The sequence below is a fragment of the Notolepis coatsorum genome, assembly GCF_963971535.1.
Source record: "Notolepis coatsorum genome assembly, chromosome: 10".
NCBI lineage: Eukaryota > Metazoa > Chordata > Actinopteri > Aulopiformes > Paralepididae > Notolepis > Notolepis coatsorum.
In genome coordinates, this window is record NC_140174.1 from 67170240 (window position 1) to 67190298 (window position 20059).

Consider the following 20059-nt stretch of genomic DNA (forward strand, 5'->3'; position numbering starts at 1 on the left):
ACATTGGATGCCATTTTGTCACAGGAAAGATTAGCCTCTAGGATGGAACCCAGGTAGGTAATTTCATCTTTCCTTGTGATAATATTGTTATAATAATAATAATAATAATAATAATAATAATAATAATAATAATAATAATAATAATAATAATAATAATAACATCAAATGAAATCAAAATCAAAATAGCACCACTTGCTGGGGGACAGGAAAAGTGTTGAACACATTTTCCCATTAGGAACGACATTTCCCATAGTTCCCCGGTCCAAAAGACCAATCGTAAACAGAAGAAGGCGGAAACAAAAGAGATCTTTATAAAACACAAACACACCCTTAGTGATCTAGTCTAGTTACTCAGGGAATATAAAACATTTATTGACCTCCGCAGCAATAACCGTACGGTCGACAGCGGAAAAAAGAGCGAGTTGAAGTGTGTTTCGGGACGATTCAAGTTAGTCAACATGGCTCTCAAAAGAATACAGAAGGTAAGTTTGGCTGTGGTAGCTAACATTAGCTAGCAAGCTAACATTACTTGGCCCAGCAAAGGCTTGTCCGAAAGTAAGACTTATTTACGAAGATTCAGCAATCATTCATGGGCCAAAACTACTTTTATCGCGCTTGGTGATATTTCTGAAAACGGACAAGTGTTGACATCGGCATGAAAAGACACGGCTGCCGATGACATGTCAAAGTTTTGAGCTGGTTAGCGAACAGTTCTCGTTAGCCAAGTTAGCTTAACGGCTCCATTGGTTGTCAGCCCTTGTGTCCAATCTGTCACTGTTTACCAAGCAAGCTGTCACTGCCGGTCTTTGCCTGACAATCTTAACACATGTAATCTAGTTAACCATAATTTCAGCTGTTCAAATCACACAAAACATTATTTCAAGTTATTGCTTTTTCTGCTTTTCTCCAATTATTACTTGCCTGGTTTTATGAGTTGTTCTGACCACATACCTGATACCGTTTGTATGGTTTAATTCGGTTGTTTCCCAGTGTCGCATACCTACACACATTCACATTTAATGTAATATTTCTATTGATTATGTCCTCTTTCTCCGTTATCCCTATTTTGTGTTGACCTGATCAAATAACCTGCTACCGGATGCAAAACATATTAGGCCTATAGTTATTAGTAATAATAGGTATATTTGATGTTAGCATTCTATCGTTCAAGTAGGCCCGTATTATTAACATTCAGTAGCAAAGTAAAGTTCAGTTAATTTGATTTCTGATTACAGCACATAGCTTTGTATTTGATGTAGTGTACATCTTGGTTACAAGTAAACTGGTAGTAGTCTATTTGAGAGTATGCCTATTCCTTTATCAGGCTGGTTTGGCAGCATCAAACTACCTCTTTGCATTGATCAAAGTAGACAAATGGCAACTTCTAGTTCCATCTTATGTAACAACTTGACTGCATAACTACTACCTGCCTGATTATTATTGTGTGTGTGTGTGTGTGTGTGTGTGTGTGTGTTCGTTCCTCAGGAGCTGCAGGACTTGCAGAGAGATCCTCCAGCACAATGTTCTGCTGGGCCCGTAGGGGACGACCGTGAGTAAACATATTCTCCATATTCTCCACTTGCACAACCTGAAAGTAGGCACTTCCGGCTGACTTCCGGTTGCGAATGGTACTTCCTGTCCCATCCAAATACATTGGTTTTAGCTACTTTTCTCCCCTTATTTAAACAACTTTGTCATCACAGAGAGGCAATGAAACGTTTGTATTATTATAGTATAGAATATATTTAATAAGCAAACGTTTGTCTGCAGGGTTTTTGGGCTGTATTTCATGTAAAAACGTTTACTGTTAGTTTCCTTGCTCAGCCAGCATTAGCCTTCATTAGCTAACAGAAGCTAGTGGTTAAACAGGCCGGATTAGCTTTGAGCTAACTATCTTTCCCGACCCATGTATTCATTCCATTCTAAACATAACGTTAGTTTACAAAACATGACCTGTCTATATAACGTTGAGGAACAAATTATAAGTGTGTGGGTGTGTGTTTTGGTGAACATTGGACTGCAAACAGAAAATGCATTGATTGATTGATTGAATTGATTGAAAACTTTATTAACAGATTGCAGAATGGGTACAGTACAGTACAGCTCAATACATACAATTGTTAAGGGGATGCAGACCAGAGAAAGACTTTTGTCTTGTTTACATCAGGGTCCCCCATTTTCAATTGATCGTAACATATATGACATACATGACATACAGATAGACATCACAGTTACAGACAGTAGCTACTGTTAGCTGCCCTTCCGGATTAGCTTTGAGCTAACTATCTTTCCCGACCCATGTATTCATTCCATTCTAAACATAACGTTAGTTTACAAAACATGACCTGTCTATATAACGTTGAGGAACAAATTATATAGACGGGTAATGTTTTGAACAACTAACGTTACGTTTAGAATGGAATGCATCGGCAAAGATCGTTAGCTCAAAGCTATTCCGGCCAGTTTATCAACTTCCTGTCATTTAGAAATATGATTTTATAGTGAAAATCATTACCAAAACGTCCGGAAAAACCTCACGGGAGCATTATAGACTGTCATACAAATGTACAAATGCTATAAGGTGGCAAGAAATGCACTATAAACAATACTTTGCGGCGTCGTTTCTTGCGCTAGCTTCTGTTAGCCAGCATTAGCCTTAATTAGCGTGAGCAAGTAAACTAACAGTGAACGTTTTTACATGAAATACAGCCCAAAAACCCTGCTGACAAACGTTTGCTTATTAAATACATTCTATACTATAATAATACAAACGTTTCATTGCCTCTCTGACGACAAAGTTGTTTAAATAAGGGGAGAAAAGTAGCTAAAACCAATGTATTTGGATGGGACAGGAAGTACCATTCGCAACCGGAAGTCAGCCGGAAGTGCCTACTTTCAGGTTGTGCAAGTGGAGAATTGCATCGACTAGGAACGCACAGATCCTGGGCTTAAAAAAAAAAAAACAAGCACAATTGGGAATCAGTCTGATTGTATTATTACATCCTATTTTTGGATGATTGTAGAACTGGCATTTTTGGGACCAAGTGAACAACAGAATAACACTAACAGGCCCTTTACATTTCAGTTATCCTTAGTGTGCCTTTTATTGAACTTTTGTCCTTTTTTATTTGTTCCAGTGAGTGTTGTAACCTGTCCGAATTCATTATACCACTCGATTGAAGGTTGACATTGCTTTGACTCTGCTTATGTAATAAAATATAATGACTTATTCCATACTGGCCAACATGGGTTGGAAGAAAATTGGATATCAGCCTAAGATCATATCATTGGAAACCTAGTAGCTACTTTGTCTTCGATGAAATGTACAGTTTTGTACATGGAATTGGTATTTGCAGTATAAATGTGGTGCCAGTGGCCAGGGGTGGAAATCACCAGAGAGTTTCTGATATAATATTATCTTGGGCCACAACCCCCCCACATTTCCAACAACATGACTTGACAGAATTATGGTCTTTCATTAAATGCCTTGAAGTAGTACTACTGTATGAAAGAATGCCACAACACTGTAGGGGATAATAATAATATGATATTGTAGGGAAAAGCAAGACAAATTCGACAATACAATACTGTTTCAGTATTTTCCCCCACCTCTAGTCAGTAGTCCGTGCTTCCATGATACATTTGGTTATTACAAATACATCATTTGAATAATTCAAATGGGACTGGAGAAGTGAGTGGTTGTTATTAGTCTAATTATGAATGTCCTGTTGCAGGAATGTCTCATGGGAAACCTGTAGACCAGGGGTCGGCAATAGGCGGCCTGCGGGCCGAAATTGGCCCGCCAGCAATAATTTCTGGCCCGTCAGTTTATTTTGAGAATATGATATTTATTTTATTTTCATCATATTATTTTTATTATATGCATACTTTATGTTTTATCCATATTGAGAGTGAATAACAGGTATAGAGTGAGGTGCAATGCACCGTATACTAGGCTTGCTCAAAGTGAGGTGGACAGCGCGTGGTGCTGAAATGGGATGAGTCCATGAAATAAAAACACCAGTTCAGTAAGACATTCAAGCTTTATCTTTACTCATGACTGACGCCACCACACATGCATGTGAACAGTAATGCAATTAAAAACAATGCAAAAACAATGCAATTAAACTTTAAACAAAAAGAGTGCTTGAAGAAGCTCCTGAAATGACGGCGCTATAGGTATTTGAATTACGAGACATTCGGAAGTCCATTACATTTACATTTACATTTAGTCATTTAGCTGACGCTTTTATCCAAAGCGACTTACAAGTTCTGTACGACAAGCCATCAGGAAGAGCACAACTCTATCAGCTGAGTAACAATGTTCATCAAAGTGTTGAGTGCTACAGTGTAGGTTAGTTTATTAGGACAAGTGCATGACAGTATGGTTAGTTAGGGTTAGATTTTTTTTTTTTTTTTTTAATTCAGATAATGGTTGAAGAAGTGCGTCTTTAGTCGACGGCGAAAGATTGGACGTGTTTCGGCTGTCCTAACTGGGGTGGGTAGTTCATTCCACCATTGTGGGGCAAGGACTGAGAATAGGCGACTTCTCTTTGATGACCCTCCCGGAGCTTGGATAGGAGTAGGTCTGAGGCGGCCAGAAGATGCAGAGCGTAGGGGTCTTGAGGGTGTGTAGTTAGAGACCATTGACCGGAGGTAGGCGGGAGCAGTTCCCTTTGCCGCACGGTATGCTAGGTCGAGGGCCTTGAAGCGGATTCGTGCAGCAATGGGGAGCCAGTGCAGGTCCCTAAGAAGTGGGGTGACATGGGCCGACTTCGGTAGGTTTGAGATCAGGCGGGCCGCTGCGTTCTGAATGAGTTGAAGAGGCTTAGTGGCAGTGGCCGGGAGGCCAGCGAGCAGTGCGTTGCAGTAGTCGAGGCGGGAGATGACTGTTGATTAGACGAGGAGTTGGGTGGCTTCTTTTGTCAGGAAGGGGCGTATCCTTCTGACGTTGCTCAGGAGGAATCGGCAGGTTCTGGTTGTCGCTGCGATGTGAGCAGAGAAGTTCAACTGGTCGTCGAGGACAACACCAAGGTTCTTGGCGGTCGGGGACGCGGTCACAGCTGCATTCTCGACTGTGATGGAAAGGTCGGTCAGGGGGGAGGATTTGGCCGGCAGGTGGAGCAATTCTGTTTTGCTTAGGTTCAGTTTGAGGTGGTTGGTCGTCATCCAGGCGGAGATGTCGGACAGACAGGCCGAGATCCGCTCAGAGACGTGGATATCTGAGGGAGGGAAGGAGAGGAAGAGTTGAGTATCGTCGGCATAACAGTGGTAGGAGAAGCCATGAGACGTGATAATGTTACCCAGTGATTTAGTGTAGAGGGAGAAGAGAAGGGGTCCTAAAACCGAGCCCTGGGGGACACCCGTCCGCAGGGGGCGGGTGGCCGACAGGGTCCCTCTCCATTAGCTCCATTTCCAGTGCAGCCTCATCTAACAAGGTTAACTATCATAATCGATCGTCCCACTATATTCCTTTATCCGTAATTGATCAGTCTCCCCAGTTAGTAGCTAGATTAATATATTTAGCGGAAGTGTCAATAATCTATCGCGGGGGATTCCCCAATCTGGATGCGTCAGCCCCAGTCTCCTCCGTAGACCAGACCGTCTCATTTAACAAGACGAGGCTTGTTTGAGATTCAATAAGTATAATAATAAGTAAGACAACGGATAAGTATAACGAATTCCATATAAATCGATAGTTTTAACATTAAACATTCAACATTAAACTGGTCCGTCAGATAGACGGTTGCGCGCGCGTAATGTAGGATAGACCGATAGAGAGGCGCTTTATAATACAATGGAAAAAAGACAAAGGTATAATGTTCAGTGCATGTATATGTCGTTTACAGTTTATTATGCCACCTATGCAGCTCGTTTATTTTGACAGAGTTACATTTTTTTCACTATCATTATATTAAATTAGCCATTGTTTTTGGTGCTGGCCCGCCAAACAAAAAAAATTGGCCCGGAAAAATTGGCCCGCGGCCAAACCTAATTGCCAACCCCTGCTGTAGACCAAGGCAAGGAGAACCAGCCACCATACTAACAACTGAAAGAAACCAATTTAGTGATTTAGCCCGAAATTCTCCCTCAAAAGAGAAGCGGGACCATTGTTTAAAATTGGTATCATAACAACTGCTCTAGCGCTATATAGACCTTTTTTCAGAAGAATTCCGTAGCTAGGGAAACTGCTTGGACCCCAGTGTATGTCCTGTCGGCTACTGTATTGGCTAACACTACAAGAGGAGAAACTTGGACCAAAATAGAAACGTATGAAAAGGTGTATAGGGGCTTTGAAGGGTGTGAAGACGGAGCAAGTGCATGTACAGTATGTACCAACCAACCAACCAACCAAAGAAAAACTGCACTCAAAACTAAAAAGGGTGACAGATTCAGGAGTTGTGTCTCTATAGAAGAGCTTGAACCCGAGTTTATTGGTGGTTGACTGGAAATAAAAATGTTAAGTTCCCACTGCCTATAGAGGTGACAGTGGCTCAGGAGGTAGAGCGGTCATCTGGTAATCTGAAGGCTTGTGCGGTTAGATTCCGGCTCCTCCCGGCAGCGTGTCGAAGTGTCCCTGAGCAAGACACTGCTCCCGATATGCAGGTCGGCACCTTGCATGGTCGCCTCTGCCGTTGGTGTGAGTGAATGGGTGAATGTGAGGCATAAGTTGTAAAGCGCTTTGGATATAAACGCTATATATACATGCAGTCCGTTTATCATTTGCACGTTCTCTTCACCTGATAAAAGTATCTAAATTAGAACAGTTTCGATACTGTAACCTGCACTACAACCACCACAACTAGGACTTAAGCAGGGACAGATGCGGACTAAACACAAATTTACATTGGTGTGACAAACGCAACCTTGCACAGAACTATGGGAGTAGCAGTATGTGTATCAATGATACTGCATTACACTACCTGACTCATACAATACTTACATATTCTTTCTCTCTCCCCCTCTTTCTCTCTTGCTTCCCGTCTAGTGTTTCATTGGCAGGCAACTATAATGGGTCCAGTAAGTATTACACGTTCAGTGTTGGCTGTTTGGTCTGTCATAATAGAGCCTTATGGTACATGACTAAAACTGGCTGCTAGTGGCTAATGGGATTTCAAGGAGTTGTCAACCCTATCAGTTCACACCTTAGATCTGTTGTGCATGTGTCGTGTAACTCAGGGCCAGGAAATAGCACAAGCCAGATCTTGGCTGTTTATTTTCCTCTGCTCAAACAGCCACATTGTTGGGAGACTGAAGTTTGGAATCCAACATCCTCTCTAGCTTGTTTTTCCCCTATCTTTGTAGTATTTGTAATAAATATCAGACTGAGCCAGTAAATAAGAAACCTGGTCATGAGCCCAGTGTACATGAATATATTTTGAATATTGTGTTTCTGGATCAGCACTGGGGTACTCATGGCACTGATATGAGGAGGCATATAACACAAGCAGATATCAGACCTCATACCAGCCCTATTCCAGATACGATATATTTCATATAATAAATTGTATGCAATGCATGCCCATTGAAATTACCTTGTTGTCTCTCTCCATACCGTCTATATCTAGATTGTCTTCAGCCCAAGACACATTGAAACCTCATTAGAAAGTCATTAAATACCAGTCATTACTGTACAGCCAATCCATCAAATGCTTATATAGACCAGGGGTTCCCAAACTTTGGGCCGGGACCCAGAAAATAAGGCGTCAGAGAGCCGCGGCCCAATGCACATCGTCAGGCTTTCTTTTTTTCTTTTTTTTGCCAGGCAGTCGATTTTTTAAGCCAAATATCACTTCAATCCTATTAAGTTAGTTCAAGTTAGTTATTCATTTATATGTGCTATTTATGAGAGGGCTAACTTGTTGCAAAATAATAATGATAATAATAATAGCCTCATTAAAATACTATTGTTGTTTCGGTTGTTTTCAGCGTTTTATGTGCATAATCTGTTATTTAGTTTGAAATGTTCGTTAAAATAAGTAGATTTTCCGTTTTTGTTTATTTATTAAGTTAATATAAAACCATATAGTCACATTTTAGAATACAATAGAATAGAATTTTAGAATACAACTAGAAACACTGTCCTGGCCTGCTTCTAAGTTCAGTGGCCTGACAATCCTCTTATTTTTTTTTTTTTTTTTTTTTTTAATCATCTCGCGGCCCACCCGTGGCTGCTCGCGGCCCACCTTTGGGTCGCGACCCCGACTTTGGGAACCACTGATAGACCACAAGGACCAGACCAGCAAGTTGTACAAGTTTTTGCTTGTCTGACGAAGGTCTGACAAAACAAAACATCACCCATGTTTTTAGAATAGAATAAATCAATCGAAGGTAACCTGAGTGTTGTGCCTTGTCCTCCCTATTGACCATTATTCACATGGCGACCATTTTGCTCATATGTCATGCTCAGGTTGGGATACCTTTCCACCCTGTTCTTAACTTACATGTATATTCTTTACAATATCTATATATAATTATATATTGTGGATGACTGGATAGTAAAAACCCATACCGTTGCATGGATCCGTGATGGTATACCTTCATATTCAGTTTGCCTCCCAGCCCTACTTCACACCCTCAATCTCTTGTTTTCAACCAGGGCGATAGTCCTTACCAAGGAGGAGTCTTCTTTCTCACAATCCACTTCCCCACCGACTACCCCTTCAAGCCGCCAAAGGCAAGTGGTGCTGACTCCGTTGTTCTCAGATCCTGTAGTCTCTCTCACTATATAACTTCTACCAGATGGCAGTCCCTTCACAGCGCATATAGCGGTGTAGTGGTTAACACTGTCGCTTCACAGCAAGAAGGTCCAGGGTCGATTCCCGCTTGGGGACCAGGTTTCCTCGTTGCCAGGTACCCAGGTGGGGTATCTCCTGGGCCTTTCTGTGTGGAGTTTGCATGTTCTCCCAGAGAAACCCAATGGAAAAACATGCACAACAGATCGCCAACGCTATCGTGTCCCTGACTAAGACGGGCAGGAGCACTTTGATTGGTCCCCCGGGGCACGGTCCCTCGCCGACCCCCCTATCTGCTCCCGGCTGCCCTTGGCGGGAAGGACGACGGGATGGGTCAAGTGCAGAGACTCAATCGCATTGGCGACCCAACAAATTGCATGTGTGTGTGTTCCTGTGTGTGTTGCCCATCACATGTGTGTCACTGCATGCCAAATAAAGACTTCTCAAGTCCTGCATTTTTATTATTATTATAATTATATGATTCAATGCCATCTGACTATGGTTAAAAAAATTCAAATAAAAAAAAAACCTGTATCTGAAAATAAGTAGTATAATTGACCGGAGGGGACGGAGGACGTTCTCCTCTGGGTAGCGTGACAAAGTCACTTAACCCCTAAATGCTCTAGATGAGCAGGTTGCCTCCTTGCATGGTTGCCTCCGCCGTCGATGTACGGACCAGCTAGTGTAGCTGTTGGCCAAAGACGCCTCTCCCAGAGTTTGAAGCTAGGCTAGTGGTCCATATCTGCTTCCATTCATTTGTGCTAAGCTGACCTTGTTACTGACTTTTGGCCTTTGTTGTCTCTGTACACTAAGATAGACTGACCTTTGACCTTAGTTGCGACTGACCTTTGTTGTCTTCTGTACAGTTGGATACACTGACCTTTGTTGTCTGTGTACAGTAAGATGGACTGACCTTTAACCTTTGTCTCTGTACAGGTAGCGTTTACAACTAAGATCTATCACCCAAATATCAACAGCAATGGGAGTATCTGTTTGGACATCCTACGATCACAATGGTCCCCAGCATTAACAGTATCTAAAGGTAACGCAAGAAACATTTGTTTCATCCATTTGTTCCCTGTAGCTTATTTAGCTTCTGCAACAATCAGAGGCAGGACCCCCAACCATAATGTGAATATAATGAATTTTTTCCTCTCTTCCTTCTGTGTATTTCAGTTCTATTGTCCATATGTTCGTTGCTCTGTGACCCAAACCCAGATGACCCCTTAGTTCCAGACATAGCACACATCTACAAGAATGACAAAGACAAGTGAGTACACGGGACACCCATCCTGGATTATGAACATTTGTTACAGATCTTTGAAAACATGTTTTACCAGGCCTAGACATGTTTTTGAAAAATATGAAATACTTTATGGACATTTTAAATCATTGTTGCAATTTAGTCGTTCATGTACATTTGAAAATATTAATTACTGGAGTTGGATGGCAAAAATTGGTCAGAGAAACAGTGTTGCGGTTGTAATTATTTTGTGTGATTGGTACCTCTAGCCACAGTAAAGGTTGATTACACCACAGAAATACAGTAAATTTGGTATAAAGTTATAGAAAAGTCATGGAAAGGTTTTGGAATTTAATGGGGAAAATAAGTGTGGGAACTAACATTTGGTTCAGCTGGTTAGAGTGCCAAGTGGATTCAAAATGGTAGTGTCGAGATCCCATAGCCCGGAGGGATGTTTCCATGGGAATCGTCACTTTTTGACCCAGCTGCAAACTCGTACAAGAGTTTTTATGAACCTATCCCTTACCTTAACCACTCCCACCACCTATAACATTATACAATAAATGTAGAAACCATTCACCAGCCAACTATTTCACTATTCTGTTCTGATGGAGAGAGTAGCAAGTCAAAATGAATGAGGATTTGTCTACTTTTAACTACTAAGTAGTAGTAACTAAGTACCCAGTTGCAGTTAATTAACAATAATAACAAGCGCTTTTCATTATACTCTGACACTTCTGATACAAAGAATATAATTTGAATTGCCACAGAACCAGGGCCAGTGGTATTTGGAACATCCACTCAGTCCACATCAATATATAATAGATACAAAGTAACATATACTAGGTTCATATCAACACAATAGATACAAAAGAACATACTCGGTCCATATCAACACAATAGATACAAAGGAACATACCGTACTCGGTCCATATCAACACAAAAGAACATACTCTGTCCATATCAACACAATAGATACAAAGGAACATACTCTGTCCATATCAACACAATAGGGAGGTGTAGTCTGACGTCACTGGTTGTTCCACTCGTAGAGGGATTTATCATTGGGAAAATGGATTATCGGCTATTGTAACAATTCTGCCGCATGGAATTTGAAAAACATTCCACTTTTGCACAAAATGAGTTCCCTTCTATCACTAACATTATTGTTTAAGCATTTTTGATTGAAATAAAATTTGGCAATTTTCTTAATGATTAATTGTGAATATTTTCATGTTGAGCTATAGATTGTGGATGAATAAGCACAGAAAGGTACACCATGCCAATGTTAATGCTTTATTTGTTTTAAACGAGATGATTTAGAAATGGGCAATGGGGAAATGCATTGGGTTGGAGGGTGGAACACGAAAAACGGCAATGACGTAACCACTACACCGCCCTATAGATACAAAGAACATACACTCAGTTCATATGAACACATAATAGAATCCAGGCTTTCCCTGTTCCTCGAACGCTGATTCAGTCTCGTTAATTCGAACCAGACTTGATACTCAGGATAATTGTGCGCGGCCGCCTCACCTGAAAAGACAGCAGGTGTCGATCGCAGAAATCCTGATTTTCTAACGGCATTGATTGATTGAAAACTTTATTAACAGATTGCAGAATGGGTACAATATACAGTATGGCTCAATAGCCTCGCAGACTAGTTAAATGCATAATCTATAGGCTAATTTTAAGTCTCTCATTACCCCAATCAATCAGATTATATTTCTTTAAATGTGCCTGCTGGCAGTAGGCTTAATGGAATGAATAATCGAATGAGATCTTGCTAGCGAAAATAATTAGTTCAACTCTTTCAGAAAGTAGAACAAGCCCAAAGAGTATCTAATTGATACGAATTAATAGATACTTATGAGGATATCTGTACTGTATGCGCTTAGGTATCATGTACTATATAAATGCATGGTTCCCAAAGTTTTCAAGGCGCGACCCCCGAAATAACGTGTCAGAGAGGCTTGGAGGGATATACAGTTTCACTATTAATCAGGTTTTAATCTGTTTCGGACATCATCCATACATGCATTGAATTGATTAACTTTTGGTTTATACCAGTGACACCAGTCATGTTAACTCTTTCAATGCCATGCCTGGTTTTCCGTTTTACCGCTTGAATGCCACCATCCGCGCCAATGTTAACGTTAATATCGCCTAATCTATGTTTTAAATTATGGCTATGTGTCTAATCTGCCCATCGCATTATCAAATACTATTTTCCAGTCAGTGCTGTGAAGGCAGATTCTTTTTTTATCGCGTCGTTTCCGTTTCAGAGCAGTTAGAAAAGCCCCCGTTTTGATAGAATGCTCCAGAATGAGCTGTTTTTTATATGAAAATCGTCTTTTAGTGGAATATTCCACAACGTTGATATTCGTCGGCCTTTTTATGAATCGTTTTCAAATAAACGCTAGATGATCAATATTATACGTGCACGCACGCACATTACGGCCGTGCACTGATAATCGCCCCGTTGATTTCCTCTCTGACTTTTACAATGAAACCGAAAGAAGACATTTCACAAAACAGCTTATAACTTCATCAAACTTACTCCGATTATCCTACCACTGATAACACAGAGTCCTTACCTGACATCAGATGGTATCCAACTGGTATATTCCAATTCCTGATCACCATTCGAAAAAATCGATAAGTGTATGGATCCAACGCGACACAGTAGATCTCTATGATCCGCGGGGATCTGAGGCTCCAGAATGAACTGTGGTAACCCCGGCTGGATCAGTGAACTGGAAAATGTGGAGTACCGGATTTTTTTCCCCACATTTTCATTGAGTCCATTCCAAAATCACTTATGTCATCTGGGAGACGACAGGGGGCGCTTTTTTCCACAGTGATCGTCGGCGCCCCTCGGCTATACTCGGGTAGGCTCGGGTGATGCAATCATTTTTCAGATCGCAAAAAAAAAAAAAAAAAAAAAAATCCGAGAAATCTCGTGAGTGGCTAGCAACCACCTATAAAAAAACACAAGAAATCTCGTGAGTGGCACTGAAAGAGTTAATCACCCTCTTGTTCATCATCAGATAACAGTGCTAGAACAGATAAATGTATTGCATTCATCAAAACGTCAAAAGCTCATTAATTTTATCAAGTCACGTCATCAAATCCGGAAAACAGCACATCTCCTCCTCAAACATTTTAATCCCAGTTACAATATCACAATAACGTGTGAGTGAAAGTGATACAATTCAACAATCCACATATTCAGATTCGTCGTAATTCACATCACAATCCACGCATAAAGACGCTTCAATTTATGCTTTAATGAAACACAATCCCGGCGCTCCGTTAAACAAATACATAAACCGCAGAGAATATGAAACGATTTAGAGCCAAATGCCCGATAGGTTTCATTCATTAAAAATATCCCCGCAGGATTCACATTTGCAATGCTCCGCGTTATTAAAATAACAACATTGTGTGTGTTGCGACTGCGAGCGCCGTATCCATATAACTATGACGTGCATTATTTAGGACGAAGTAAATCCATAGGCTGAATACGATTTATTATCAGAATTTTAGGTTATTTTACATTTCAAAAGCCCCCTCTAGAAGAACGAAGCACAAAAACATAATTCAGAATGGTATAATGGGATCTAGACTGATTATTTCAGGAAGGGAGCTGGCATTTCTTTGCGAGGGCGTGGCCATGCAGGTTATCCAGCTAACTGAACTTAACCCTGCGCTGGAGCAGGTTAAAACGTTTTGATCTGTTGCCATAGTGATTTAGACAATCGCACGTCCGGGAACCGACAGGTCAGGCTTAAGTCAAGTTATCCTGAAAATTATCCGGCTAACTCAGTTAGCCAGGTACGAGGAACAGGGCCAATTGTTCTAAAAGAAGAAATGCTAATTATTGTGCTCTGTGCTCTTTTCTCTTACTCTCTCAGATACAACAAACTAGCGAAAGAATGGACCCAAAAGTATGCCATGTAAAAAAAAAAACCTGCAGAAGATTTTCCTTTTTTTTTTTTTTCTCTCGTTTATTTCAGTCACAAAACACTGTAAATTATAGAACAGAAATATTAAGTAATCTTAGGTAACATCCATCATATTGTACTGTCATCATTATTATTAATAATCTGAGACCATGACTAGATTTTCTTTGGGGGTGTCTTTTGAAATGAGGAGTTTTTTTTATTTTATTTTTTATTTTTATTTTTTTTACTTTGCACAGATGAATAACGGTTGAGTATCATCGTTTAAGGGAGACGTTGACATTCTTGAATTTTTTTTAAAGTCATGTCACTTTTATTTCCTTGTCACAATGTATAGGGGTAAATGTGTCTATACTCACACCTCCGTTAACCGAAGAAGACAACGTGTCACGCCTGGCGTGCTTTGTGACCTCAATAGGCCGACGTCTTCGTGACTGTCGAGGCTGCGTGTGGTCTTATTTTTAGACTGCAATATTTGTAGCCTAAATATTAAAACATAACATTGGACATATCGGCTAAGATAACATTCAACTGTATAACACCCAGCTGGTGCAATGGAACCTATGTAGGAGTGTTGAGGGTAATTTCAATTCAAATTTGCAGCATCATTGTATACTAGGGATGCACCGAAATTTCGGCTACCGAAAGTTTTCGGCCGAAAATGGCAAAAAATGGCCTTTTCGGCTTTCGGCCGTGTGGAACATAATCATAATGTTCCACAACATTGGTAAAAAAAAATTCTATTCTATGAATCATTTTCGGGCATTCGGTTTTCGGCCAACTGTTTTCTATTTTCAGTATCTGTTTCGGCCAAGAATTTCCCATTTGGTGCATCCCTATTGTATACTGAACTTTATAAACACTTCACCTACACACATACTTTCAACAGTCTTGTTGAAACCGCCACCAGGGGCATATTAGTTAATGGTGAGCGAGTGAGTTGGTGACATCCTGGGTCGAAGTCTTCGTATCTAAAAAAAAAAAAAAAAAAACGCTTTGAATGAGTTACGCCTAAACAGAGAGCTAGCTTGTATTGCTAGATTGTATTCTATATAAATGCATGTGTTTGCACCTCTCGCTAACTGTTCACCCGGGAACGGATCGCTAACAATGCTAAGCTATCTTTAGGAGTAACTGAAGGACAAACATTGAAACTTTTCCCCCTCATAATTTTGTGTCTAAAGAAAAATAACAGACTAACGTTGAATTCAGACAAAGTTGCCGACCACCGACCATGAATTTTTAACACATTGCACGCGAAAAACGAGTATACTCTTTATTGCCCGCCATGCGTTGTGCGCCATTAACTAGTTACCTCGTTTTTGGGGTCAATATTTCATTTTTTTATTTCATCCAGCCTCTGTCTGATATTGCAACGCCTCAATACCGCCGCCCGGTTACACTCCAAGCCAAACCAGAAGTGGCACTCGGTGCATCAAGGAAATTCCTCCGGCAGTAATATCTTGTAGCGTGGATCTAGATGCACACTCGAGTGCATTGGGATTGCTTTCGTAACGCAATAATAAATATGATTTCGGCGTTTATTGCGTCATACAAACGGGAAATGGATCTAGCAGATCGACGTCAAATAATTGGAATATTTTTCCTCCAGTCTCATCGGCGAACGGTAAGAGGAAACTAACGTTATTTTCAGCCCGATTGTTTATTCATTTCACTGCAATCCATCTGATCAACGTATCAACCCATAGTAAGAAAAGACGCTACTGATGATCAAGGAATTATAAATGACCCCCCCCCATTTCCTTCACGCCTGATGAAGCATAATGTATACCGATCACATACATTTGAATTTTTTAATATAGCGTTTATAGGAAAGGAACGCCAATCGATAATCTATCATATGCGTCAGGGCCTATAACTCGCGTTTTAGGAATTACTGCAGAAAACCTTAAAAACATACTTATATTCACGATGGTATTACTATTAACACGACAATGTATGAATGAAAAAATATAACGTTCCCACATCCGGAACGATAGATACTCGGATGTTGAATGGGCCATAGTAATGTCGATATAGCTATAATATTTTAAAAGTTATAGCCCTGCAAAGAAGGTAAACATCTCCATAGGGTTACAGCACTGGCAGACTGGGCATAAGGATGGGCACAATGCCTGGCAGACTGTTAAACAAGCATTTACATATTACTAGCCAGCGTTCTAGTAGTCGTTACAAAAGGAAGGAAATGCAGTTAAAAGCGTTTGTTCTTCTGATTCGTCGTTGCCGTGCCGTTGTCACAGGGTGATGCTCTCCCCGCTCCGCTAGTGGGGGGGGACAGCAGTGGCTACCCATCCCCTACTCCTCTCATTTCCTAGTGTAGGCAATGGATTGAATCTCAACAGTTGGCTGCCGTTTGGCAGCTTGGTGTGAATTCAACGTTAAAATAAATAAAAATAAATAAATAGGAAAATGTCAACAGTCTCTCTTTAATGTCATCACTCGTCACCTTCATTTATCGGTCGATGTTTTTTTTATTTTATTTTTTGTCTTCTAGGAGATGAAGTTGAATGAAAATATGTACTGTTAAAGGTTTCCTTATTAATGGGAACTGTTAAGAAATCAAATCATACATTACTGTTTTATTGTTTCTTCTCTCTTCTCCCATCCTTCTAGGTTTATTATTATTTTCATTCAGATATTTTTTATTGTATAGTATTAAAAAGAAACTGCTCTGGACCGATTTTATTGTTTTATTCTTTGACGATGACCATGTAAATTGTCATTAAAACCTATTTATGTACCTGCTCCCCCCCTGCAACAGCTGTGATGTTGGATCTTTTGAGTTGTGTCTTCAAGCTTGGGGGGCGCAGTGGTCAGCACTGTTGCCTCACAGCAACCAGGTCCTGGGTTTGAACCCCTGGCGGGATGTTTTTCTATGTGGAGTTTGCATGTTCTCCCCATGTTCAAGTGGGTTTCCTCCCACACCATATAAAAGACATGCATGCTGGTTATGTACTCCTGCTGTTGCCCTTGACCCAAGGTACTGGCATTAGAACAGAGTTGCTTTCTGGGGCGCCAGACTGGGGCTGCCCACTGCTCCTAAATAGTTTGGACGGGTTAAAAGGGTACTTTGGGCTGCAATTCTTGTATGAAAGGTGCTATACAAATAAAGTTTATTATTATTAAAAAGGAATACCACACAGTTCAGTCAATATTTATGAACATGCACCACTCCTAAAGCTAGAAATCAGAGAAAACCCTCCAATTGGTGATGTAACTGCAATGTGAAGTCATAGACAATGAATGATTTGGTGGCTGGTTTTATGATGCCATCAAATGTTTGCGTGAGTTTTACCCAAATTATGTTTATAATCCTAGCATTGCCAGAAGGGAGAGAGTGGGTGCGTGTAATATTGACTGAACTGTCCTGGGGCAGAGGAAGAACACATGTGAATTTGTAAAATGGGTGGAATTCCCCTTTTTAAATGCAGAAGACTAATTTCAGGTATATTTAGAGATGCACTTGACATTAAAGATTCTACTCTACTTCTAAAAGGAGAGCTTCGGTTTGCTAGCAGCCTATTTGATTCATCACAAACTTGACAATACTTTCTTAGTTGTCTAATAGACATTACTTTGTCGACTAATATATTTGTTGATTTAATCGACACACTGATGAAGGCCGAAGTGCTGCCTTCTCTTCAGAAAACAAATATGTAAAATGTGTTTCCTGCATGCAGTCATGCAGAATAACCTCTTTATAGGTGCTATAGATAACATTCAGCCACTAGATGTTGAACTAGACCACCAGCATGTTATTTATTCAATAAGGTATAATCCACATAAGGAAATGGGAAGGAGGGAGGGGATACATGCATGCACCATGTAAACACCAACATTAATTTTGGACCGCCAACATTATATTTCATTAATCAATATTTATTTGGGGGGAAAAGCTTTTATTCCACACCTTTCTAAAAGCTCTGTGGATGTATACTTAATGATTACTCTAGATAAAATGTTTTCTATACCACCTTTAAATAGTGCTTACCAGAGATGTGTTTTACATTTTTCAGTAACTTATAATTCAGTATGATAAAAACGACAGCTGATCTGCTAACAATTGACTAAGACCAACCGACCAACTAGTCAACAAAGATACATTTTAGTCAACTAGAATTCTGTTATTTCAGTTCAGCCAGGAATAACTTGCCACCAACTATTTGTAATTACATTCTGAATTGAAACAAAAACATGGAAGCCGGTCACTTGTTCCTCTTGTTAAATGTATGTATACTTGTTACTTTCTTTCAACCTCAACTGTGTGGAAATAGATCAACGTTCTTGTCAACAGACGAGGCACACCACTTATTACATGTTAAAACTGCATTGACATTTGTGCAACAAGTTATCTACAATAAAAACAAAATTTAACCATAGGAACGAGTGATGCGTTTCGGGTTTTTTTTCGATTTGAGCACCATCTGTTCTACTCTGGTTGTTGAGATATTTTGAAGGCAGATCTCATTCAAGATCAATGAGGCTGGGTGGCACAGCCGAGATTGCGCTCGTCACCAATGCCACAGACTGTCTGAGCTTGTCCCAGTCTGCCAACCACTGCACATCCACAACACAAGAAATAAGCATCTTATATCTGGCAAGAGGAGAAGGCTCAATTGTGCTAGCCTAAGCATAGCATGCAGGGGTCCACAGATCTGGAACAAGCTTGACGAAAATCTAAAAATGACTAATACCTTTAAAACCTTTAAAAAAATCACTGAAAGAGGAACTGCTAAAATCATATCTCTAATTAAAATTATAACATAGGAATACAAATTTCTGTATTATGTATCTCTGTTATATGTCAGTTAGTAGGTAGGTGTGTAAACCTACCCACGTTGTATTGTTTTGTTTTGTTTTTTGTTATTGTTTTGTTGTTTATATTCTGTTTGTATCTGTGTTCAGGCTCCCTCCAAAAGCTTTAAATAGCTTCTTGGGAGACCTGGCACATGCACACAATTTGCGACATTGTTATCACATGAGGATACTCACATGTAAATGTATCGTGTGTGTGTGTGTGAATAAATTCATTCATTCATTCATTCATTCATTCAAATGCAAGAGACTTGGTCTCGAATCCGGGTGTCAGCATTGCCTCCGGCTTGGGCCGGCCGTCATACTGGCTCAATTGGCAGAGTCAGCGGGTGGAAGTCGATGGGTGGTAATCTGGACGTTGTGGACAGCGACTCCTACAGGTCGGTTGGGGGACGCCTGCACAGCAGAGACAGGAAATAGCGAGGGTAGTGAGCCTCCCACACGTTACACCTCGCCAATGAGAGCTCGCTGGCAGGTGAAAAGATGTGACAGGCTGCCTCCTTGTGTACCGGAGGGGACACGTGATGCAAGGCTTCTATCCTCCCTACAACAGACCAGTGGGGGGCATATGCGAGCAACCTTCAAGACGGGAGGGGAGAATTGGAAACACGAAATTGGGATGGGAGTAAAAGAAAGGAGAAAAAGTGGATCAAAGAAAAAAGATCAATGAGGCTGAAACTCCCGGATAAATCACTCACCCTCCCAACATTAGTTGAATATGGTTTTTTTGGAGAATTGGTTTTAAAGGGATACTTCTTTGTGGAAACCTAGCCCTGTTTCTTACATGACTAATAATGGTGTTGATCGGTAGAATCCTTTCTCAGCACCAAGCTGTTCCTCATATTAGCCAAACAAATGCAAGTCAATGGGGTCAAGCTCCTTTCTGTATTATTCAGAACGCAGCCCCCCGCCTGGTCTCAAACCTACCGAAGTCAGCCCTTGTCACCCCACTTCTTAGGGACCTGCACTGGCTCCCCATTGCCGCACGAATCCGCTTCAAGGCCCTCGACCTGGCATATCGTGCAGCGAAGGCAGGGGTGTAAAAAGTACCCAGCAATTATACTTAAGTGAAAGTATGGGTACCGTCTCAAAATCGTACTTATGTAAAAGTCGAGTATCTGGCTAAAAACACACTTGAGTAAAAGTAAAAAGGTTTCTACTTTTAAATGTACTTAAGTAGTAAAAAGTCAAAGTAAAAACTTTTTTTCTGACTGTCGATTCTTCTGATAGCAGGTGTTTAATCAAAGATCCCCACTTTCTAGTCTTGCACAAGGACC

The 20059-nt window shown here is 40.6% G+C and overlaps 1 protein-coding gene across 1 annotated transcript; it reads left to right on the top strand.

The window, feature by feature from the left end:
- Positions 1–296: 296 nt before the first annotated feature.
- LOC311235145 (ubiquitin-conjugating enzyme E2 D4-like) lies at positions 297–16643 on the top strand. Its single transcript, XM_084322496.1, has 7 exons — positions 297–482; positions 1486–1549; positions 6989–7020; positions 8600–8681; positions 9676–9777; positions 9912–10005; positions 13899–16643. Exons 1-7 carry the CDS (start codon positions 459–461, stop codon positions 13942–13944), a joined length of 444 nt encoding a protein of 147 aa, XP_084178622.1. The 5' UTR covers positions 297–458; the 3' UTR covers positions 13945–16643.
- The last annotated feature ends 3416 nt before the right edge of the window (positions 16644–20059 follow it).